General features: G+C 44.9%; 1 protein-coding gene and 1 pseudogene across 1 annotated transcript; both read left to right on the top strand.

The window, feature by feature from the left end:
- Positions 1-573: 573 nt before the first annotated feature.
- IQCF6 (IQ motif containing F6) lies at positions 574-1,252 on the top strand. Its single transcript, XM_004461557.2, has 2 exons — positions 574-676; positions 830-1,252. The coding sequence occupies exons 1-2, from the start codon at positions 605-607 to the stop codon at positions 1,196-1,198; spliced, it is 441 nt and encodes a 146-aa protein (XP_004461614.1). The 5' UTR covers positions 574-604; the 3' UTR covers positions 1,199-1,252.
- A 101-nt stretch (positions 1,253-1,353) lies between these two features.
- On the top strand, positions 1,354-24,522 carry LOC101445182 (interleukin-13 receptor subunit alpha-1 pseudogene; annotated as a pseudogene).
- The last annotated feature ends 563 nt before the right edge of the window (positions 24,523-25,085 follow it).

Genomic DNA, 25,085 nt, shown 5'->3' with positions numbered 1-25,085 from the left:
ACCAAATACCAAAAAATGTAAATTAAAAAAAAAAAGATATCAGCCAGTCCACACCACCCATCAGGAAACGGGCGCTGGGGGGAAGTCAGAAAAGAGACAAAGCTCCCCTCCAGCCGCAGTTAAACTAGCCTGCTTTGGCAAATTTTACACCAAAATGTATGACCCCACAAACACCTGCTCGGGTTCCTCCCAAGGCCTCCAAGCCTCAGGAAATCCACACCTGCGACGGGTATCCTTCAGGGAAAAGCCCTTCCTTAAGGAAAAGGAGAGCACCACGCCCTTCCCCACCAGCAGGAGGGCAGCACGGAGTGACCCGACCATGCAGCTGGAGAGCAAGAACAAGGTGCCTGGTGGGTGGGAGAAACAAAGTCAAGGCAGGAGGTAACGGTCGGCCGCCCGCTGACGGCCATCAACACAGGGACTGGTCAGCGCACAGGGGCTGGCCAAGAGAGGGAGCAAGCCGGCATTAGGGCTCCTGGGAGGCGGTGGCTTGCGGGCAGGTGGGCGGGGTCTAATGATGAGAGGTGTGACTAACAGTTGAGGGTGGGGCTAAGAGCCCAGGGTGGCCTGAGTGACAGCCGAGTGCACTCCAAAGACCAGGACCATGGCCACACAGGACGGGAATGGGACCCCGAGCCCAGGAATCCTGCTAACGGATAGCAGGCAGCAGGCCAAGGTGAGGGGTGGTGGTGGGGAAGAGACGGTGGGACCTGGAAGTGATAGCCCAGGAACCCCTGGGCCAGGCCCCCCGTCCTCCCTGGCGGGAGAGTAGGGGTGGGAATGAGGGGCCCCCCCTGAGCGTCTCCCTGTTCTCTCCTCCCCGGCTCAGTTAGGGAAGGCAGCCGTCAAGATCCAGGCCTGGTGGCGCGGCACCCTAGTGCGCCAGACGCTGCTGCACGCGGCCCTCCGCGCCTGGGTCATCCAGAGCTGGTGGAGGGCGATGCAGGCCAAGATGCTGGAGCAAAGGCGGCGCCTGGCGCTGAAACTCTACACCTGCCAGGAGTGGGCGGTGGTGAAGGTGCAGGCCCACGTTCGGATGTGGCAGGCCCGCAGGCGCTTCCTCCTGGCGCGCCAGGCCGCCTGCGTCATCCAGTCGCACTGGCGCTGGCATGCCAGCCAGACCCGAGGCCTGATCCGGGGCCGCTATGAGGTCCGAGCCAGCCGGCTGGAGCTCGACATTGAAATCCTCATGACCTAGGGCGCGGGCACAGCCAAGAGGGACTGGATCTCTCTCCTAATAAAGACACTTACCCATCACACCCCTGCCCGCTGCAGCTTAGACCCATGGGGGGTGGGTTCAGCCCCTCGCCTTCCCGCCTCCTCCCCAGGAAGACTAGAGCCCCTGTCCCCAGGATGCTCACCCTAAACCCCTCCCAGCTCCTGCTGACCGATGTGACCAGTCTCACGTCCAAAAGGGACCTCAGCGCCCAGGCCAGCCCCTTCTGGAAGTACTGGTCAGAGCTGCAGCCCCTGCTGGGCCTCTCCATTCAGCGTTCAGAGCAGGACACCAGAGTCTGGCCACAGCCAGGGCCAGCGGGAAGGCCAGGATCCCACAGGCCTGCACTTGGCAGCGCCCTCAGGGCCAGCCGTGGTGCTTGGCAGGGAGCCAGGCGGGTGGGGCATGTCAGCTGAGCAAGAGCACGGCAGGTGCCAAGGGGCAGCAGCTGTGCCTGCCGCCTCCCCCTTCTCTGCTGGCCACTTCCTGGGAGCAGCAGGCACTGGGGTGGGGGAGAGGAGAGAGAGTACAGTGGGGCTGGGGAGCTGGGCAAAGGATGGGGGGGGCGGTCCCTCCGCCATTGGAGGACACTGGTTTGGGGCTGCAGCCTCTAAATCTACTGCATCTTCAGGATCGGCTGTGCGTCCCTGCCCTCAACCTGCCCCACCCACTCCTGGGCCTGCCTCAGGTGGGTGCTGATAGGTCTCTGCTTTCTATGGCTTGGCCATCTCATATGGGTCTATCACAGCCTCTGCTTTGTCCTCCATGCCCAAGGCCTGGGCCCCTCAGATGCTTGTCTCTGACCCTCCATCGCAGAGGCCTGAGGTCTGTGCCCCTCCCAGGGGCTGCTGATGGTAGACCCTGCACAGAAGTGGGGGACAAGTGGGATGGAGCGCAGGGGTCAGGGTTCTGTCGTGGGCCTCATACTGGATGAGGCTCTCCCCACCCCCAGGCATGTGTGCGTGTGTGCGTGTGTGTGTGTGTGTGTGTTTGGGGACGGAGTCGGGTGAACCAGTAACAGATGTGGCAGATGTGAGGGTCCAGGGCTAAAGTCAGTAGATGCAGGTTGCAGGATGCCGTCAGCTTTCAGCTACCTGGCCTTAATGCCTGGACCCCTCCCCCAAAGTACCCCTTCAAACACTTCAGATCCGGCACCTCCTCCCCCTCCTCTGAGCAGCAGGTGAACCCCCTCCTCTTAGACTGGCTGGGTCTGCATGCTGCACGATTGGAATTCTGCAGGAAGAGCCCTATAGGCACAACCCTGCAGGGAGAGGTCTTTAAAACCTGGGCTGTGACTGTCGGTCTCTGGTTCTCAATCTGTATAGGACCTTGGAGTCCCCTGGGCAACTTTCAAAATTACTTGTGTCTGGTCCCACCCTGAGATTCTGATTTAACTGGGCTGGGGTGAGGCCAGGGTACCAGGATTTCGCTGTGCAGCTGAAGTCTGGGTACTGCTGAGTTATGATCTTCCCAGCCCAGGTTATACCCTCCCCCATTGCTTATCCATGTGGTCCCATCTGAAGATGGCTTGCAGGGAAGTGGATTTGGCTCAATGGATAGAGCATCCACCTACCACATGGGAGGTCCAGGGTTCAAACCCAGGGCCTCCAGACCCGTGTGGTGAAGCTGGCCCACACGCAGTGCTGATGCACACGAGGAGTGCCGTGCAACACAGGGGTGTCCCCCGCATAGGGGAGCCCCACTTGCCAAGAGCACGCCCTGCATGATAAAAGTGCAACCTGCCCAGGAGTGGTACCACACACACGGAGAGCTGATGCAGCAAGATGACATAACAAAAAGAGACACAGATTCCCCGTGCCGCTGACAAGAAGAACACACAGTGAATGGACACAGAAAGCAGACAACTGGGGGGAGGGGGGCAGGGGTGAGAGAAATAAATAAAAAATAAATCTTAGAAAAAAAAAGGATTACTTGTAGAATTCCAAGCTGAACACTCATTACCTTCTGCTGTCTAATGAGCTAAGAATGCAAAGCAAAATGGGGATCCAGGGGGAGAGGCATTTTGGTTCAAAAATCTTTGGAAGCAGGAAGACCAGCCTCTTCTGGTACCTGGGCCTCTTGTTCCAGGTAGACAGGATCCCAGGAAGATGGCACCTGTTACTAAGGCCACACAGGTGGGAGGAATGGCACTCAAGGAAGCTAAGCTTCATCCAAGGCCTTAAGTGCCACTTGGGGGTGTCCCTCCTACAGCCAGGGGTCTGGAGAAGGCTGAGGATCTGGACCTGGAGGTGGAGGGCACCAGAGAGCCCAAAGCATAGCAAGTGAAGGAGGCAGAGGATAGGAGTGAGGAGAGAGGCTCCTCCCTAGCCATGAGGTCTATGACCAGTTTGGCCCAGCTCAGAGGAGCCACCTTCCCTCCTCAGCAGAGGTGAGGCTGCAGGTGGGACTTTGAAGGAAGACCTCTGCAGCTCTCGCAGACCCTGCCTTCTGTCCACCCAGAATTGAAACTCAAGCTGCTTAAGGGACTCTTCCTCCTCAGCTGCAACACTAGAAGTGGGCATGGGAAGAGGTGCGTGTAGCTCTGGGGCAGGAGTGGGTCTGGGGGTCCTCTGGGGGACCTGGTATCCCCCTTCCTGCTCCTCTCCAGGTGACATGGTGTCCCCAAGAGATGTGTGCCAGGCCTTGTCAATAAAAAAATGTATTGACCCTCAGACTAGCCTAGCCCACTGGGCCCCAGGAAGGCAGTTCAGGAGGTGAGGGCATCCCCTGAAGCTCCCTTCTACCCCTGGAAAAGGATCCCTGTAGCAGTTTGAAAATATTTTATGAATCCCAAAAAAGAGAAATATTGTGTTTTTAAACTATTCCTGAGGGTGTGATAGCCTTTGATTGCATTAAATTCAGTTGAGGAGACTTTGATTAGATTATTTGACAAGATCACTTTAGGGCTTTTGATTGGACTTAGCCAGTGGGTGTGAGCCTCTTGCTGGGATTAAAAAATGGACACACAGACACAGAAAAAGGGAGCCACCATATTTGATCCTGCCATGTGAGAGGAAGGACTCCAGTTTCGCCCAGACCTGAGCTGTAAGGAGAGAAGCCCCTCAAGAGGCTCAAAGAGCAGAGGCCCGAGGAACCGTAGCCTTATAGCTTGCAGTGGAACTTGGGAAGAAAGCGGAGCAGCTGAGACTGATGAGGAGGCCGAAAAGAGACAAGCCCTATGTCTGGTTGTCCTCAGCTGAGCTCTGGGAGCTGAGAGATTCTGGAGGGGAAGGCAGAAATGGGTGACCATCTTGCTTCACCACATCACAGCTGACTTTGGTGAGAAAGCATCTCTGACGATGCTTTGATTTGGGCATTTCACAGCCTTGGAATTATAAGGCTTTACCCCAAATTAATCTCCCACTATAAAAGCCAACCCATTTCTGGTACTTTGCATTGGCAGCCCTTCGGCAAATTAACACTCCCCAAAGCACATCTGGTCTCCCTGCTCCCAGAGTGCCCACCCACACTTGCAAGCCCCCCATCTCATATATCACCAACCTCAGCTTTGACCCCATGGCTTCTTGCCTTTGGTCTCTCTCTGTCCCACATACCAACTCCAAAAGGAGATGGCCACTGCCACCAGGCAGGTTGAGCAGACTAACCGACATCCCACTGACCACACACGTACACGTTACGTTCCAGGAGGACAGTGAGCCTGACCGCCACCCCACCCCCACTCAACCAGGGGAATCAAGGGCGGATGCTGCCAGACATAGAGAAGTCTTTGCTCAGCTTTGTTTCTAAAAATTGAATTTGTTCACCTCTATTGCTAGTTAGTCATCTGGAAGCAAGCACTCATCCTGAAGAAGAGCTGGAGTGGGAGGAAAGGAAAAATTGTTTTCTGGGCATTTCCAAAGCTGGGCTTTCATATCAAGTGTCAAGAACAAAAAACTTAGCCTAGGAGTTGACTCTAAAGTAGGTGATCATATGATTTAGTGTCCACACATTTGAGAGTGAAAGGCATGCTACTAATTAGCGTGTTGGGAACAACAAGCACAAACCAGGATTATATCGGGTATAGCAGTTTGGTATTGCCTATGAATTCCAAAAATAGACATTTGGACTCAGAGGTTTCACTTTTACTTGATTAAATAATGATTAAGGCTTTGATTGGGCCACATCAGTAAGATACTGGGTCCCCACTCCCTTCGTGGGCGGGACTCACAGAGAAAACAACATAGAAGAGGAGAAAGTTAGAGTTTTGATTTTGGAGCCCCAGGAATTAAACACACAGAAGCAGATATGTGAGGCAAGAGAGAAGACTCCATTAGACATGGCAGAGGCCCCAAGAAGAGAGACGAGTCATCTGCCTGATAGTCTACAGCTGACCTTGTGGGGAGAACAGAGAAGCTGAGCCTGGAGAGAGATGAGCCCCAGGAGAGAGACAGACTTATCCCAGCCTACAACAGATATTGGAAGAAGTTGGGACCATGGAACCTTAAGAAGAAGAGGAAGGCTGAGCTCTTGTAGACGTTGGCAGCCATCTTGCGCCAACACACGACAACAGACTTTGGTGAGGGAAGTAACTTATGCTTTATGGCCTGGTATCTGTAAGCTCCTACCCCAAATAAATACCCTTTATAAAGACCAACCAATTTCTGGTATTTTACATCAGCACCCCTTTGGCTGACCAGTACACTGGGCAAACTCGAAGGTGTTATCAGCCTAATGGTAGGCCTTAGAGTACAGAGAATGACAAGGGTGAGAGGCGAGGAGGCGTATGTATAGAAAGTTCCAGCTATGCAGAAAGAGGCAAAAGCCCGTCCATGGCCCTGGGGAGGAGCCCAGTCTGAGAGAGGAATGTGAGGGGGCTTGGGTGCTACTCAGCCAAATGCCTGCTCCCTGCCCTCCAGCTCCTCCCCTTGCATCACCTGAGAGCATAACCTGGGGAGACTGCATGGCTCAGAGGTGAGATGTAGCAAAAGCCAAGGCAGGTGTCCCGGTGGGTGGATCTGGGGGCTGCCCCACTGAGCCCGAAACACTCCCTTCTGGGGCTGGGAATTAGCCAAGAGTCCCTGGATCCCCAGGATGGGGGGAGGGCAGAAGTGTCAGAAGGACACCTGTTGGTCCCAAAGAGGCCGGGGATGGAGACAAGAAGTCGGACCGTGGGGCCCTCACTACCGAGGCCGAAGCAGGGACCAGGCATCACAGCAGGTGGGTCTAGGTCTGTTGCGGGGGGCATGAGTGGGTTCAGCTCTGACAAAATGACACCCACCAGAGCAGGAACGACCTGCTGCAAGATCCGACCCAGGAGGCTCGGGGACAAGGCAGGCCAGGTCACACCACAGGAGTCTAAGCCCTGGGACGAGTGGATTGGCACTCAGCCAGAAAAGACCAGGTGCCCCCTCCCTGTAGCCAGGACCATGTGCAAGCACCCCAAGAACTTGGGGGAATGCAGTGGTAGAGGAAAGACTGTGAAAGGCTGGGTATTTATCTACGAGACAGAGTTGACCCGCGGGAGCTGCTCTACTGCAGATGTGACGTGTAACACGGAACAGGCAACTCAAGAATATTTCTCTGCTGTCCAGGCAGCACTGGGGCTCTTGAGAAGATAAAAGAAGTTTCATTTCCTTCTACTGCACTTTGGCATGGTCTGCTTTACACTGATACAGGATATGACCTCGGTTTTTAGAGGAACAGTCCCCGGCACCAACTAAATCCCACTTCTTTTTCATCCTGAACCTTAGGAAGATGAAACACAAAAGCACTTGGGAGAACATCCATGCGAATCACTCACAGTGCTGTATTGAACACAGGTGCAGGCCAAACCCTCCCACTACAAATTCACAGAAATAACCAAGTTCACGGAAATAAGAAAAGCAGCGTTTTCACAGTGGCCTCCTTGATGACGCTCGAGATGCCAGGTGCACGCCGGCTTCAGAGCCTTGGCACGGCTGTACCCTCCCTGGGCTACGCCTCCACAGGTGCTTCAAGTTTGCTCAAATGCCGTCTTCTCAATGACGTCAGCTCCGAACCACTTCTTTACTATCGCCCCCTGCACCCTCCTCCCAACCTCCCTCTTCCTCCTCTGCTTTTCCTTTTTTCTACAAAAAATTTTACTTTCTACCATACTATACCATTTATTATGTTGATTTTAATATCCATTGCCCCCACAAGAACATTTGCTTCATGAGGACAAGGAGCTTTGTTTTGTTCACTGATGTTTTCCAAGTGCCTAATACAGTGCCTGGAACACAGGAGAGGCTCAAGAAATATTTGTTGATGAAAAAAATAGAACCTGAAATCACACTGGAAAACAAAAGGTGCTTTCAACGAACCAGAAATTATGTGGGATCCTGTAACAGAAGGTAGATGGGAAGAGAAGAATGATAAAACCCTGTTTAAAGAAAAGTCTCCTGGAAAAAGCAGAGTGGCCAAGTAATCACCCAAGCTTGGGGCAGCAGGTCCAGGGAGCAGCAGGACCTGTGGGCTACTGGAGGGGGCTGGTTGGGGAGCCCCTGGAGGAAGAGCAAGGAGTGAGCTGCCCCCTGATCGCTGGCTGAGTCACGCAGCTGGACAGTGTTTACCCAAGGCTAGAGCAGTCAGAAGCTGGGGAGCCGAGCGGGGCTGAAGCTGGGTGACACCCGGCACAGGAAGCCAGCAATGGACACTGCACCCCTGGCAGCCTCGTCCACCCCTGCAATCAGAGCCAAGGACATGGCCCTCGACAACAGGCTAAAGATAAATCCCAGAACAGAGATGAGCACCTGACCAAGAGTCATCAAGCTCTGTAGGAAAACAACAGCATGGAAAAGCCTCCCTAAGCTCCACAGGCAGGACCATGGTGACCAAGGGAACGATTTAAAGGAGTAAATTAATATCTTCAGGAATGGGAGAATATGTCTTTGCCATAAAAGAAGAACAAGCTATCAGTTAAAAGATCCAAATAAGGATCTTAAAGGGGAAAATATGATTATTGAAATTGAAAGTAAACACATGGGATGAATAGCAGAATGGACACAACCGAACCACAGATGAGTGAGCAGGAAGCTTGAGCTGAAGAATTCTTCTAAAATGGAGCACAAAAGAATGAAGCAATGGAAAATTTGAAAGACTAATCTTCATTGTTAAAAAATAAAATGCTGAAATATGGGGCAGGGAGTGTAGATCCAGAAGTCCCAACATCTTCCTAAGAGTTGTTACTGAAAAAAAATTTCAGAGACTGGAGAGGATGAAGTTGTCAGAGCAATAATGGAAAATATTCCAGAATATGGAAACTACTGCAGCAAAGATGAATTAAAAGCAAATATCCGGGAATCGGACTTGGCCCAGTGGTTAGGGTGTCCGTCTACCACATGGGAGGTCCGCAGTTCAAACCCTGGGCCTCCTTGACCCGTGTGGAGCTGGTCCATGCACAGTGCTGATGCGCACAAGGAGTGCCATGCCGCACAGGGGTGTACCCCGTGTAGGGGAGCCCCACGTTCAAGGAGTGCACCCCATAACGAGAGCTGCCCAGCACAAAAGAAAGTCCAGCCTGCCCAAGAATGGCACCGCACACATGGAGAGCTGACACAACAAGATGACACAACAAAAAGAAACATAGATTCCTGGTGCTGCTGATAAAGATAAAAGCCATCACAGAAGAACACACAGAGAATGGACACAGAGAGCAGACAACTGGGAGGGGAGAGGAGAGAAATAAATAAATCTTTTTTTAAAAAAAGCAAATATCCATGGAAAGAGGATGTGGCTTAAGCAGTTGGGTGCCTACCTACTACAGGAAGACAAGACAGCCAGCTGACATGATGGACTGGCATGATGAGTTGACACAACAAGGTGACACAGCAAGATGATGCAATAAGGAGGCATAGAAAAAACAATGAGAGATGCAACAAGCAGGAAGTAGAGGTGGCTCAAGTGACTGGGCAACTCACTCCCACATGGGAGGTCCCAGGTTCTGTTCCCAGTGCCTCTGATAGAAAGGACAAGCAGACATAGAGCACACAACAGACAGACACAGAGAGCAGACAGCAAGTGCAAACAATGAGAGGGGGAGGAGAAATAAATAAATAAAATAAATCTTAAAACAAATACACACATACACACACAAATATCCAGAAACATATCAGGGCTTGGAGAATACGTCAAGATTCCAAGAGGAAGAAACTGATCACCCAAGAAGAATAAGAATTCAATTGGCAACAGCTTTCTCAGCAGCAGCCCTGGTTGACCAGAAATGGGATCAACACCTGCAAGGTTCTCAGGGAACAGAATTTGGAATCTAGAATTCTACTCACGATGAATATTAGTTTAATGTAAAGGCCAAATAAAGACACCACCATACACCAAAGACAAGCAAATTTACTATCCACCAAGCCCTTGGAAAGATTGAGGCAGGCAGAATAACCATTCCCCGAAGACGGCCACATGATAATCCCGGGATCTGTGAATATTTTATTTTCCAAGGCAAAGGGAAATTAAGTTTGCAGATGGAATCAGGTTGCTAATCAGCTGCCCTTGAGATGGGGGGTAGATCCTGAATTATCCTAGTGGTCCCAGTGTAATCATAAGGTCTTTATAAGTGGAATAGGGAGGCAGAAGAGAGAGAACCAGAGAGAGCGGTGCAAGAAAGACTCACCCAGTGTTGCTGGCTCTCAAGGTGGAGGCAGAGGGCCACGAGCCAAGGAATGTGGGCGGCCTCGAGAAGCTGGAAGGGGCAGGAATGCATTCTCCCCTAGAGTGTCCAGAAAGGAATGCAGCCTTGCGAACCTCTTGATTTTAGGTGTCGGTAAACACCTAAAGACCCATTTCAGAATTCTGACCTCCAAAACTACAAGATAAATTGATGTTTTCAGCCACTACATTTGTGGGGATTTGTTACAGGAGGAATAGAAAACTAATACAAATATTTTCAATGCACACTGCTAAAATAATAAATGAGCCCAGAAGAATGTCATGGGGCACCAGAAGAGGTGGTCTGAACAGAAAGTATTTGTTATGTTTTGTCAAATCCAAATTAAGAGTTGTTGTAAGAAAATACGTTTAACGTCAAACTGGACATAAAATCCCCAACAATGTCAGCTTGGGAAGTTGTTGAGGGGAATGGAATAAGGAAATCAATGTGATTATATTCTTGACTGATTTTGAAGGAAATACAGATAGTAATTTGCTCTATATGTTAATAGGGAAATATAAATTCAAATATGTGTTAAATGTTTTAGTATGAAATGTCTTGGATGTTGCTTCAAAATAATCCAAAAGGGGTGGAGAAAGTAGGGGGTGTCAGTGAAACACTATTGGCCATGAGATGGTCATGGTTGAAGTTGGATGATGGCTACTTTCTCTACTTTGGGAGATATTTGAAAGTTTCCATAGTGAAAATATGAAAAAAAAAATACTTTCAGTGTAAATACTGAAGAATAAACCTAACAACTAGGAATTGTAATGGGCTGTTCGGAACAGAAACCTAAAAAACAGTGACTTAAAATAGAAGTTTGTTTTCTTCTCCCATCAGTGAAATCCAGCAGTGGGAAGTCCAGGATATGACAGCTTCACCACGTGAACAAGGTCCCACCATCTTCTTCCCTCTGTCCACACTGCATGCTGGGATGGGAGCCTGGTCCTCATGCTCTCAAGATGACTCCCATGCTCCAGCCATCATCCCTACATTTCAGGCAAGTAGAAAAGAAAGGGAAAGAGAGCACTCTTTCGTGCTAGCTGAGTTCATTTCCCTTAAAGGCCCTTCCCAGAAGGCTCGCTCACCCAGCCACCTCCACTTACATCTCATTGGCTAGAACTGTTACCTGGCTCTCCTGGCTGCAAGGCGCATGTAACCACCCTGACTGAAGGCAGGTATATCTGAATAGGCTGGTCTCTGCTGCTGCAGTCCAAATAACTTCCCCAGCCATTGGCTTAACGGAAGTGTGTTTCTCGCAGCACACCATGGCAGCCTCCCTCGCTGTGTCTGCTCAGCCTTCAGGCTGCTGGGCTCTCATACCACCCCATGTGGCTATGAGTTCCTGTGACGGGGCTGGTTGTCGCACGGGATGGCGAGGCTGGAGAGTAATTACAGCCTTCACCTGGAAGTGCCACACTTCCCCTCTGCTCCCTTTGTATTGAATAAACTAGCCACGTAGCTGTATCTAACTTGAAGACGAGAAGTGCAATCTTCTCACATGCCTGAAAGGAGAGGAGTAAGAAAACATTATTGAACAGATCAATGTCCTCTATAGCAGGGTTCTGTTTACAACGCTGAAGAGAGAGTAGATATTGGGAGGCAACCAGCAGCTTCTGTCACAACTACTAAAACATTAGTGGAAAATCATGAAGAGGAAAACTCTAAAAACCCAAGACATGCATGGAATTGGAAAAATACCAAGAAAACATGATAGATAGGAAACCCAAAGGGGGACTAATTCTTACTAAATGGGAATGGGTAAAATTCATTTATTGACAGAATCTCCCATTGGGTTAAAACAAATCTAATCATATGTTCTTTTTTGTTGTTGTTAAGATTCACTTATTTTTATTTTTTATTCTTTATTTATCTCCCTTTCCCCCAGATGGTTCTCTCATCTGTCTGCTCATTGTTTGCTCATCTTCTCCAGGAGGCACTGGGAATTGAACTCAGGACATGGGAGGCAAGTGCCCGATGGCCTGAGCCACATCCGCTTCCCCCCATATGTTCTTTACAAGGGACGCACCTGAAAGAAAAGGAAGCTGGAGGGTGAAATTAGAACAATATAAAAAGATAATCAGGAGTGAAGATTTGACTCTTTAAAGACACATTTCATCTCCTCTCTTCTGAGACCCAAGTAAAATGAAGGTAAAGCAATTAACTTCACCAAAAAAGCTCACAATTGTGAAGAGAGTGGGAGAAGGGCCATCAGCGGAGAAGAGGGAAGCACAGTTCTGGAAAAGGGAAGACAAGCTGAGGGGTGCCAGAGGAAGCAGGAAGGAGGCAGCTGGAGAGCACAGAGCTCAGAGAAGCAGCACCAGAGGTGGACTTGAGTGCAGGCAACTGTCTCCAGGGGCCTGGGCGCTAACCATTGTACCAAACTGCCTCTGCCAGGGGACTTGTGGTCCTGGCTATAAGAAAGCCTCAGTGCAATGGAACTTTTGAAGAAGAATAAAAAAGTGAGGACTAAGAATGAATAGCATGATGTTAAAGAGGCTGCATGATTTTGCCCCTTCCTGCTGGTGCAGGTTGGGGAGTCCAGGGCTCTCTTTGGGATTTGAAGGCCAGAATTTTAACAATGCAATCCTCTAAAATGTTGCGGGCTTCCAGTCTATTTGTTTTGGTCAGTTCCACAAGCAAATAACCATAGGTAAAAATATCTTCTACATAGATTAGATTTTTTTCTCTTGAAAACTGGTCTTTCTGTTATTGGCCTTGGCACACTGCCTGTGCCACTTCAATGGTGATTTGATTCTATCTAAAACAATAGGCATGAGTGGGAAAGCAACACCCTTAATAAATCTCAGGTGTGTGGCCAGCTTCCATTGTCAAAGAGGTGCTTGATACAAGTGTGGGATCATGGTGTGCCCCTCAAGAAGGCTGCTCTTCCAGGCCATCTTTTACACGAGTCTGAGGTCACGTCCTTGTAACACACCTATACAACTAGCTGCAAAGCAGGCTGGGCAATCTACCTCTACATACACAGGCTAAAATGCATGTATGTATGTGGATATGAATAAATATTGTACATACTTTACACACACATAAACATACACAGACATATGGTAAAATACACACACACATTTCGAGGATAAAATGGGTCTGGAGGGGTGGTAGTGGGTAGTCTTTGCCACCAGAAAAGTTCTGCACAATGTAAGACAGCAGATTATTCCAAGTAATAGAAACTGTTCCAGAGTAGAGAAAGAACAGAAAGCTACCCAGCTATCTTTGTGAGGCTGGCATGGCATTGACATCAAATCCAGGCAAGTGTTTACAAGAAATGAAAGGAATGCAGGCTCTAGAGATGAATTGTCTGAGTTCAAAATCCAAGTTCCACCACTTGAGCAGGCAGATCCCTTAACTTCTATGTACTTTGGTTTCCCCGTATGTAAAAGGTAGATGTAATTGATCCACCTTATGGTCATTATGAAGATTACATGAGTTAATTAACTTAAAGGACCTGGAACAGCATCTGGCACAGAGCAAGTGCTCAAAAATTGTACCTCTTGTTAAATTCTCTGTACACATTTTATCCACAAAGAGCCAAAGAATTTAAAAAATTAAATATTGGCTTCTGTCTTCCAAAATAGGCTCTTAAAGCTCATGACAGAGACAAGTCTGGATAGCTAAGGCTCTTGGCGGTCAAAAGCTATGCTTTCTGAGGGGAAAAAGGAATAGAATGCTGAGTTTCAGAAAGCTCAGCTCTCAAGGAACCAGGGCCTAAATAAATATTGCTGGACACCAAATCAGATGGGAAGCTAGCAAGCTTAGCTTGGCGTGTGTGCCTGAGAGAGTGGCCCGTGTCCAGCCCCATCCTGGAAAAAAAAATAACTGGGAAGTGGTGCCAACTTCCCCAGGTAACTTGGAGAATCTTAGTGCAAAGGGCATCAGTGTGGATCCCAGCACCTTCCCACGTTCAGCAGCAACCGTAGAAATGGCAACACGGCGACCTCAGCAGGGGGCCTGGGAACCAACCCCAAGACCCCCTTAACCCCAGAGTGACGCGAGAAGCAGCTAAACGTTTCCTATTCTCCTGACAGAGGAAGACAGCTGGGTTTGAAGGGCTTTCGTGGGACTCTGCTCCACATTTGAAGGTGCACGTATCTGCAGCCAGAACCTGCGTCGTCAGCAGCACGGCCAGTCAATAGCCAGGCGCGGTCCCCCTCCGCCAGGACACGGCGTTAGGCACCAGGGCTTGATTCATCCTGAGGAGAAGCAGAGGGAGGGAAGAAATCCTGAACCCTGGAAAAAGAAACAGAGGCGATTGAGCTCATCGGGAAGTCATTAGGTCAGGACTTTAGTCAAGAGGTAGAATGTGGGATTGAACTAGAGAGTAAATTCGGTTATGGGAAATTAAAAAGGGAAGTTTCTCCTTTTTTGGCATACAAGGGCCTGTGGTCTTGAAATGACACCTGCTCTATGTGCGTCTGTCAGCTTGTGTTGAACGTGGTCTGGAAAGGTTCATGGGAAGCTGTTAAACGCAGTAGTCTCCAGGGAGACTTCTGGAATTAAGGGAGGTTCAAGAGCATCTTTAGCATTAATTGAATTGTTAGAACTCTGTGGAAAAAGAATGAATTTATGTATTATTTCTAATATTTAAAATAAACTTATTAATAGATCAGGGGCATGAAAAAATGTTGGGGGGAAGTGTTTTAGGATAAAAGAAATTTCAAAACTAGAAAAATAAATGCAAAACAATCAAATGCAATGTATGGACCTTGTATGGCTCCTGATCTGAACAAATCAACCATAAAAGACATTTTGGGAAAGTCAGGGATATTTGAATGTGAACTGTGTATTAGATGATATCAAGGAATACTATTATTTTAAAAGAAAATATTCTTGTTTTTTAGAGATTCATACTGAAGTATTTAAGAACTATTTAAGAGTAAAATAGCATTTTACTTTAAAACACTTCAGCAAAATATATATGAAGCAAATATGGCAAATATATATGAAGCAAATATGGCAAAAGGTTAATAATTATTAAATTTAGATGATAAATATATGGGGTTCACAATTATGTTCTCTTTACTTTTACATATGTTTGAAATATTCATAATGAAAATTTTTATTATTTTTAATGAAAGAGAGATGGAAAAAGATAAGCCTAGTTAAGACTTTCAGCATGACAGAGTGAGGAGGTCAAATCGTCACCCCATAAAGCAACCATAAAACTGGACAAAACTGTCAAAAACAACCATTCCAGAGCTTTGGAAATGGATGAAAGGCATCCAACAAACTCAGAAGTGCTTATTTGTGAAAATTACTAAATTTAGGGAAAGAACAGTGTCATTCTTGCTTGGGGCTGCTCCCAAAACACATATCTCTGTCATTGCAGTAGCTCAATCAGGACAGAGAAAGCCATGAAAACTGGCAGCTTTACTGCTTCTTCCAGAGGCGGTTCACTTGATTTGGGACACTGTCAGGAGAATTGGTGATTTCAATGGCAGGGGAAAAGAAGGACCGACAGATCTGCTAGCCTGAGGTTGCAATCCTATTTGGAGAAAGCAACAAACTAGTAGACTATCCAGAGATTTAACAAGGAGCTCTTGGAGGTGAGACAGCCAAAGGGGGCTTGATAAGCTCTCCACATATCCAAGGTGATAAGAGACTGTAGATGTATAGTAGAAACTGGTGCAAGCCAAAGTACCCCCACATCCTTATTCAATAGAACCTATGTGATCACCGACAAGAGATGAGATGCAAGAGAGTCCAGCAAAAGCTAATAGCTGGGGCTTGAGAATGACCTGAAATTTGAATATGCTCCCTAGCCCACACAGATCAATCAGCAGAAAGTGGAAGGCTTGCTCTCTCAAGGTGTTTGAGCATAAGCCCTAACCAATTTTTAGTTGAACACTAAGCTATGAAGACACAGAGGCCAGACGTAGAAATAAAAATGGGGGGGGGGTGGAATTGAGCAGATTTAACAGTGAGCACATTGCAGGAGAGGCAGGCTTTACAGATTTAGTTCAGGTAAAATATTAAATAAAATAAACACCAACAAAAATATCCCTCAGAGGTAGAAGTCAGAATTCAAAATCATGAAAATGTCCAATTTTAACAGAGAAAAATTAGAAGACATGCAAAGAAACAGACAAAAAAATGTGACCATACACAGGAACAAAAGAAGTCAATAGAAATGGTCTGTCTCTGTGGCAGTTTGAGATTATTTATGAATTCCAAAAAGAGAGATTATGTTTGTAAACTGGTCTGTTCCTCTGGGCATAATACCCTTTGATTGTATTAAATTCAAAGGTTTTATGTTTACTTGACTAAATCAAGATCAGAACTTTGATTTCACCACATCAATAAGGCATGACTCAGGATTGAATCCCCGCCCCCTTGGTGAGCTGTTAGAAACAGACATTCATTCAAGAAGACACATGGAAGAAGATATGAAAGAGGAGAGACTTGGTCATTTTGGTCCTGCCATGTGATAAAGGAGAAGGCTCAAACAGCTAAGGCCCTGTGGAGACCTGAGCCATTTGCCTGACAGTTTGCAGCTGAAGAGACCAGGGCCCTGAGTCTCTGAGAAGGCCAAGAAAGAAAAGATCCCTCCAGCCTACAGCTGAGATCAGAAGAAGCTGGGTCCATGAAGCCTTAAGGGGAAGAGAAAGGCTGAACCCTTGCAGAGATCAGCAACCATCTTGCTTCAACACATGGCAACAGACTTTGGGTAAGAAATCATCCTTGAGTTGGACTCTTAAGGGCCTTGTAACTGTAAGCTTTTCCCCCAAATAAATACCCTTTATAAAAGCCAACAGATTTCTGGTTCTTTACATCAGCACCCCTCTTAGCTGACTAATACAGTCTCTGAGTGCCCCAGATGTTGGCTATAGCAGAAAAATACTTCAAAGTAGCTACTATAAATATGTTCAAAGAATTAAAGGAAATTATCTTTAAGGAAATAAAGTATTGCAAAAATGACTCAACAAAGAGACTCTCAACAAACAGATAGACAATATTTTTAAAGAAAGAACCAAATGGAAATTCTAGATTTTGATAGTACAATAACTGAAATGAAAAATTCACTAATGAGGCTCAACAGCAGATTTGAGATGGCAGAAGAAACTTGAAGATAGATCAGGAAACTTAAAGATAGATCAAAAGAGAGTATCCAATTCAAAGAAGAGAGAGAAAAATTTGAAGAAAAATAGACCAGCCTCAGAGACCTGTGAGATAACATCAAGTATACTAGCAAATGTGTAATGGAAATCACAGAGGAGAGGTGAGAGAAAAAAGGAATGAAAAAGAAATAATAGCCAAACATTTCTCATACTTGGAGAAAAACATTAACCTACCTGTGGTGGTTTGAGCTCTATGTATCCCCAAAAAGCATGTTCTTAAAGTCAATTCATTCCTGTGGGTGTGAACCTATTGTAAGGAGGATCTTTTAGTGAGTTGGATCTTAAGATGAGACCCACCTCAATCAGGGTGGGTCTTAATCCTTTTACTGGAGTCCTTTATAAGATAATGAAATTCGGACTAAGAGAGGAAAAGCCACAGAATCAGGAAGCTGAAAACAGCAAAACCCAGAAGAGAAGGAGAGACAGATGCTGCTATGTATCTTGCCATGTGACAGAGGAGTCCAGGATCACCAGCAGCCAGTCTTCGGGGAGAAAGCATCACCTGATGATGCCTTGTGTAGCAGTTTGATATGGTTATGAATTCCAAAAATAGATATTGGATTATGTTTGTAATCTGATCAGTACCTGGGCATGATGAGTTATGATTAGGGCATTTGTACCTGGGAGTGGGGAAGTGCTTTTGCAATTACCAAAATGCTGGAATGGTTTTATAAATGGGCAAGGGGTATTTTTGGAGGAATTGTGAAATGCTTGATGGAAAAGGCCTAGATCACTTTCAAGAGATTGTTGATAACAATATGGATGCTAGAGACTTTTTTTGATGCCTTAGAAGTAAATGATGAAACTATTATTGGAATCTGGAGGAAAGGCGATCTGTGTTTTAAAGATGCAGAGAATTTAGCAAGATTAACTCCTGGTGTTTTATGGAAGGCAGAATTTGAAAATGGCAAACCTGGGCACTTAGCTGAAGAAATTTCCAAAGTAAACCGAGAGAATGCGGCTTGGCTTCTGCTTGCAGCTTATAGCAAAATGCTAGATGAGAGAGATATGCTGAGGATGGAACTGTCAGGCACAAAGAAAACAGAAACTGATTCTGGAAATTCCAAGCCTCTGGAGATCAAGCTCCCAGATGAAAGTGCCCCATTGGAGGACTTAACTAAACTTGGACCTTGTAAATCAGGATTGAAGATGCAGTTATGTCAGAAAGACTTATGGAAAGTCTTACCGTCTGATGGCTTGGACCCCTGCTTCCTGCATGCTAAACCAACAGACTTTTTAAGAGAGCTTTATGAACAAAACCATTGTCAGCCTGGAATAAAAGGGACATGGAAAGGAGAGATTGAAGGAGAAAGAGCTTTAAGAGGAAAACCATGGAAGCTGAGATCTGGAATTAGGACATCACCTTGGGTCAAGAGAGGAACCCCACTCATGTGTACAGAGAGGGTGAGCACAGCAGTTGAAGAGGGTGGATGTTCCCACCCCATGTTCTGGGAGAGTTTTGCCACCCCAGGGTACAGAGAGGGTGAAGCACATTCCCCCAAGGATTAGGGTGGTTAAGGTCAACACCCCACAGGTCTCAGAGGGGTGGACCTGTCCCCCAAAGATTAGGGAAGGCCAGGTGGTCAACTCATTGCTCTGAGAGAGTTGAGCCTGATTGCCAAAGATTAGAGGGGATGTTGTCTTCACATCACTGTCCTAGGGAGATTAAGACTCTAACTCAAAGATTGGGTAAGGTGTGGCAATCACCCCAACACTCTTGGAGGGAGAGGTCTGGAGCTTGGTCGACACTCAAATGCTTGGTGAGGGTGAAACCAAGAAAATGGCAGTTGGTCAAGACTGTGTAAAGGGTGGGTCCCCATATGGCCCCAAGGAGAAGAAACCATCCTCTTAAGAATGACTCTCTGACTGAAATTGAATAGAGGATGCCCTGCAGGTTTACTGAGCTGTAGGGGACCTGTGACTCATGTTTTCTTCCCAGTTTCTCCTTATTGTAATGAAAAATGTTTATCCATTGGTTGTCCATTTGTATATTGGAAACAGATAAATTGTTCTGTAAGTTTCAGACGTCTATAGCAGACAGAACTTTGCCCCAAGACAAACTGTATTTCTTTAAATTGATTGTAATGTAATATGATTTAGTACTTGCATTGTTACTGATTCAAGGTTTGTTTGTTTTTTAATATTATAATGTCTTTTCAGAATTCAGAGAGTGCAGCATAGCAGTTTGATATGGTTATGAATTCCAAAAACAGATATTGGGTTATGCTTGTAATCTGATCTGTACCTGGGCATGATTGAGTTATGATTAGGGTGATTGAGTTATGATTAGGCATGGCAAAGAACAGAGTTGGGGGTTTCTGATGTTGGAGTTTGATGTTGGAGTTTGATGCTGAAGACCTGGGAAGTAAACTCACAGAGGAAAGAGAAGCCAGCACCAGGAAGAAAGGAACTTTGAATCCAGAGAAAAGCAAGTCCCAGGAATGTAGGAACCCAGGAAGCCTGAACCCTTACAGTCATTGGCAACCATCTTGCTCCAAACAGACTTTGGTGAGGGAAGTAACATATGCTTTATCGCCTGGTATCAATAAGCTCCTACCCTAAATGAATACGCTTTATAAAAACCAACCAATTTCTGGTATTTTGCATCAGCACGCCTTTGGCTGTCTAATATACCTTGGTCTAGATGTTATTCTCAGCCTCAAAACTATCAGCTTGTAAGCTAAAAAAAAAAAAACCCACTGTTAAAAGCTAACCCATTTTATGATATCTGCTTTTGGGAGCAAAGCAAACTAGAACTCTACCCATCCAAAAGCATACAGTTGAACCACAAGTAGGATAACTACAAAGGATAAATACCTGACTTCTCTTCAGAAATAACAATGGAGTTCAGGCAGCAGTGGAATGATATATTCAAAGGGCCAAAAGAAAAGACCTCCAACTAAGAATTCTATATATACTGAAACTGTCCTTCACAAATGCAAGAAAAATAAATATATTCTTAGATAAAAAAAGACAGAGAATTTGTTGTTAGCAGACCTGACTGACAGGTAATACTAAAGGAAGTCCTTCAGGCTAAAAGGAAGTGACATCAGATAGCAACTCAAATCTACAGAAAGAAAAGGAGAGTGCTGGGAATGATAAATATATGGATATATATAAAAGACTCTATGGGCATACTTTCTCACCTTTCCTCCTAATTTCACTAAAAGATGCAATGTTACATAAAGCAACAATTATAACAATGCACTCTTGGTTTTATAAAATATATAAATGCAATATGTGTGACAATAATAGTGCAGAACAGGAAAGAGGAAAAGTATACATATTGGATCAGATATTTCCATATATTTCCAGAATTAAATTAGCATCACTCTGATTATATTGTAATAAGTTAAAATGCATATTATAAGCACTTAAACATCCACTAAGAAAATAACAAAAAAAGACGGTAAAAAAATCAACAGAGGAATTAAAATGATACACTAGAAAAATATTTATTTAACAACAAAAAAGGCAGTAATGGAAGAACAAAGGAAAAAACCTATGAGACAAATAGAAATAGCAAAATACCAGGTATAAATCCAATCATATCAATAATTACATTAAATGTGAATAGACTAAATACCATACTCTGAAAACATAGATTGACAGATTAGATAAAAAAGCAAGACCCAATTATATGATGTCTAGAAGAAGCATGTCTTAAACTCAAAGACAAAAATAGTAAAAGGATGGTGAAAACTAACAATAAGAAACCTGGGATAGTTATATAAGACAAAATAAACTTTATGAGAAGAGATAGTACTAGAGACAAAAAGGATATTTCATAATGATAAAAGGATATTACATAGGGAAAATATAACAATTATAAATGTGAATGCAAAAACCACATGAAGCAAAAACTGATAGAATTGAAAGGAAAAACCAACAACTCAACAATAATAGTTGTACTAGTTAGTATTTTTCTCCCAATAATTAATAGAACAACTAGACAAAAATTCATTGGGTTTGTAAAAGACTTAACTCCATCAACAATTTAACCTAATTGATATTATACCCACAATGACTAAAGAATACATCTTCATTTCAAGCATACATAGAAAGTTCTCCAGGATAGCCCATATACTAGGACACAAAATATGTCTAAATAAATTTTAAGAGATTGAAATCATACAAATATGTTCTCTGACCACAATGGAATTAAGTTAGACATGTCTTACCAAAAACACAAAAACAAAAAACAAAAAAACTGAGAAAACCTACATATCTGAATATTAAACCATATACTTCTAAGTAACTCATTGTTCAAAGAATAAATTACAAGGGCTGTTTTAAAAGTATTTTGAATTGAAGAAAAATGAAGTTACAACTATCAAAATTTATGGGCCATAGCTAAAAGAGTGTTTAAAAGGATAGAGCACTAAACACTTACATAAGATAAGAAGAAAGGTCTCAAATAAATAGCCTAAGCTTCCACCTCAAGAAATTTTTAAAATGAATGCTAAATTAAATTCGAAGTGAGAAGGAAAATGTGCTGATTGGAGTCTTTTGTGGACCCCAGAAAAATTATATTCTTAAACTAACTCATTCTTGTGCATGTAAACATATCTATGTGGGACCTTTTAGTTAGATCGTTTTTGATTAGATCACTTCAGTTAGGGTCTTTGATTAGGTTGCCAGGCCCAAGGTGGGTCGTAATCCCCTTACTGAAGTCCTTCATAAATGGGAGTCTAAAAGCAGAGACACACAGAGAAAAGTGACAAAAACAGAAAACCTTGAGAGGTTAGAATCAGCGTAGCACAGAGGCATGGAAAGAGGCCCCCACGAGGCTGAAAGAGAAGAGGCCTGGAGGAGAGGGGAGAGATGAGCAATGTGCCTGATGGCCCACAGCTGAGCTCCAGAGACTGACAGGGCCGCCATTATACCCTGCCATGTGCCTGATCGTCCACAGCTGAACTCAGGGAGAAAGTGAGCCTGGAAGGGAAGGCAGAGACCTTGGCAGAGACCACCAACCATTGTGCCTTGCCATGAGGCAGGAGTCCAGGATCATTGGCAGCTGACCTTTGATGAGATAGCACCTCTGATGATGCCTTGCTTTGGACATTTTCAGAGTCTCAGAACTATAAGTTTTTTTTTTTTTTTTTTTTGAGGTACCAGGGCTGGAGATTGAACCCAAGACCTTCCATGTGGGAATCCAGCTCTCAACCACTGTGCCACATAGCTTCCCTAGGTTGGTTTTTTCTTTTTCCTTTTTTGCTTGTTGTTTGCTTTTGGTTTTTAGGAGGCACAGAAGACCAAACCCAGGACTTTCCGTGTGGGAAGCAGGCACTCAACCACTTGAGCCATATCTGCTCCTACTATAAACTTTTAACTTTATAAATTCCCATTATAAAAGCCAATCCATTTCTGGTATTTTGCTCTGGCAACCTTTAGCAAGCTGAAACAAAAATAATCAAAATTAACATGGAAATCAATGAAATAAAAGACATAAAAATAAGAGACATAAACAATGAAAAATAAAATCTGTTTCTTTGAAAAGATTAACCATTGACAAATTGTTAGCTACAGTGACCAAGGAAATAAGAGAGAAGACACAAATAACCAAAATCAGAAATAAAAGAAAGGATATTGTTATTGATCTTACAGAAATAAAAGAAATATAATGAAATATTATGAAAAACTCTATGCCAGCAAATTAGACCATTTAAATGAAATGGATAAATTCCTAGAAAGACACAAATTACCACAGTGACTCAAAAAGAAATAGAACATCTGAATAGGCTAATATCAAGTAGAAAATTGAATCAATAATTTAAAATCTTCCCAAAAAGAAAAGACCAGTCCTAGATGGCTTCACTGGTGACTTCTATCATACATTTTAAAAAGATATAATATTAAACATAGGCAAAGTTGCCTCAATAAAAGAAAACTGGAAGGGATGTGACTCAAGTAGTTGGGCACCTACTTCTCGTATGGGAGGTCCCTATTGGGTTCCAGAGCCTCATGTTAAAAAAATAAATAAGAAAGAGAAGGGAGGGAGGGAGGACGGAAGGAAGGAAGGAAGGAAGGAACGAACGAACGAACGAACGAACGAACGAACGAACGAACGAACTCAGGGGAGTCAATGTGGCTCAGTGATTGAGCACTGGTTTCCCACATAGGAGATCCATGTTCCAATCCCCCACCCCCAAACCTTCAAACCAAATTCAGAAATATATAAAAAGGATTTATTCCTTTACCAAATGAGATTTATACAAGAAATGGTTTAACATCCAAGTTAATGCTGGGTAGGCGGAGTCGGGAAGTGAGGGAGGGAGAGAAGCAGGTGGAGACTGTGAGGGGCTGCCGCGTGCAGGCTGGGCTCTGTCGGCTGCGGGTAGTGCTGCTGCTCCTGCCAGCGGCAGTGCCACAGAGGCCACGGAAGCTCAGCCACCCATAACCAGTCTGAGCGTTTCTGTTGAAAATCTTCGTACAATAAAATGGGCATGTAATCTTCCTGAGACAGCCAAACCAAATTGCAATCTGTGGTATTTTAGTCACTTTGGCAACAAAGAGGATAAGAAAATTGCTCCAGAAACTCATCATTCAAAAGAAGTACCCCCGAACGAGAGGATTGTGGGGTCTCAGTGTAGCAGCAATGCAAGTGAGAAGGCTAGCACTTGGTGGAAAAGTACATGTCACCCCCTGATGGTGAGCCTGGGTCTGCCATGACTGAACTGCAATGTGTTGGTCACAACCTGCATGAAGCTACATGAGCTACATGCAATGCTCATGACTCCCTGAAAAGAACACAAATCCCGACACTAACTACACTCTCTACTATTGTCATAGCAGTCTGGGAAAAATTCTTCAACATGAAAATATCTATAGAGAAGGTCAATACGTTGGTTGTTCCTTTGATCTTACCACAGTGAAGGATTCCAGGTTTGAACACAGAGAGCAAATAATGGTCAAGGATAATGTAGGAAAAAATTAAACCATCCTTCAAATTAATGCCTTTAACTTCCCATCGGAAACCTGACCCTCCACATGTTAAACATCTTTCCTTCCAAAAGGTTAGCTTGTAGGTAGAATCGGAGAATCCACAGAATTTTCCTAGCAAGTGCTTAGCAAGTCAATAACAACCAAACTGAGACATGTTAGTTCCAATGTCAAAGAATCCAAAACTAAATGTCAGAGTTCAGAATTTGAGGAAAACCTGGAGGATAAAATTTGCTTCATGGCTTCTGGTGTACTTCCTGATACTTTGAACACACCAGAATAAGAGTTAAAACAAGTAAGTTATGCTATAAGGATGGCAAAAACTCTGGAGTAACTGGAGTCAGGCAATGAGTATAGGTAATAAGGCCAATTCCAAGTTCTACATCACCATATGACTCATCTTTCCAGTCATTGGCCTTCTGCTCTACCTAAAAAGGCTCAAGATCATTATATTTCCTCCCATTCCTGACCCTGGCAAGACTTTTAAAGGAATGTTTGGAAACCAGAATGATGATACCCTGCCCTGGCAGAAGTATGACATTTATGAAAAGCAAACCAAAGGAGAAACTGATTCTGCAGGGCTGATAGAAAACCTGAAGAGAGCCTCTCAATGATGGGGATAATTTATTTTTACCTTTGACGTGGCCTTGTGAAGATTCATCCCATTCTCTACTTGTTATGTGCAAACTTAGTAAATGGAAACTGAAACTTTTGGACCATTTAAAAATAGGCAGCTCATAAGAGCCAGAGATCTCCATATAGAGTCGTGCACTGAAAAACTAAAAATAATGGGCCCTTTGGAGAAAAGAGAGGAGTCATCCTCATTGAATTATAAAAGCAGACATCCTGTGTGAAGGCTTCAAACTAGGGGATAAAGCAAAAAGTCATAATGGCAGTAGAGTTAATATTGAGAGCTGTGGCCACTTCCTGAGAGATCTATGGCTGCTTTTTATTCTCTTCTGTCAAACCACCCCAACAAGTTTTATTGGTTTGGGGGAACTCATTCTGCGTGGCAAGTGCTAATGCAGAAACCTGAATTACAAAGAACATCTAGCAAACAAAACTGATAAAAATCTGTTCTGGTTTTTTTTGGGGGGGATCCTACTGAGAAATGCCCATGGCTATTTTAATAGTTCAGAATCACCACCCCTTCAGCCCTGCTGTCCCTGCTTTTAAA

This window comes from Dasypus novemcinctus, chromosome 26, assembly GCF_030445035.2.
Source record: "Dasypus novemcinctus isolate mDasNov1 chromosome 26, mDasNov1.1.hap2, whole genome shotgun sequence".
Classification (NCBI taxonomy): Eukaryota; Metazoa; Chordata; class Mammalia; order Cingulata; family Dasypodidae; genus Dasypus; species Dasypus novemcinctus.
Note: the sequence above shows the minus strand (reverse complement) of the source record. Positions and strands in the feature narration are given on the sequence as shown.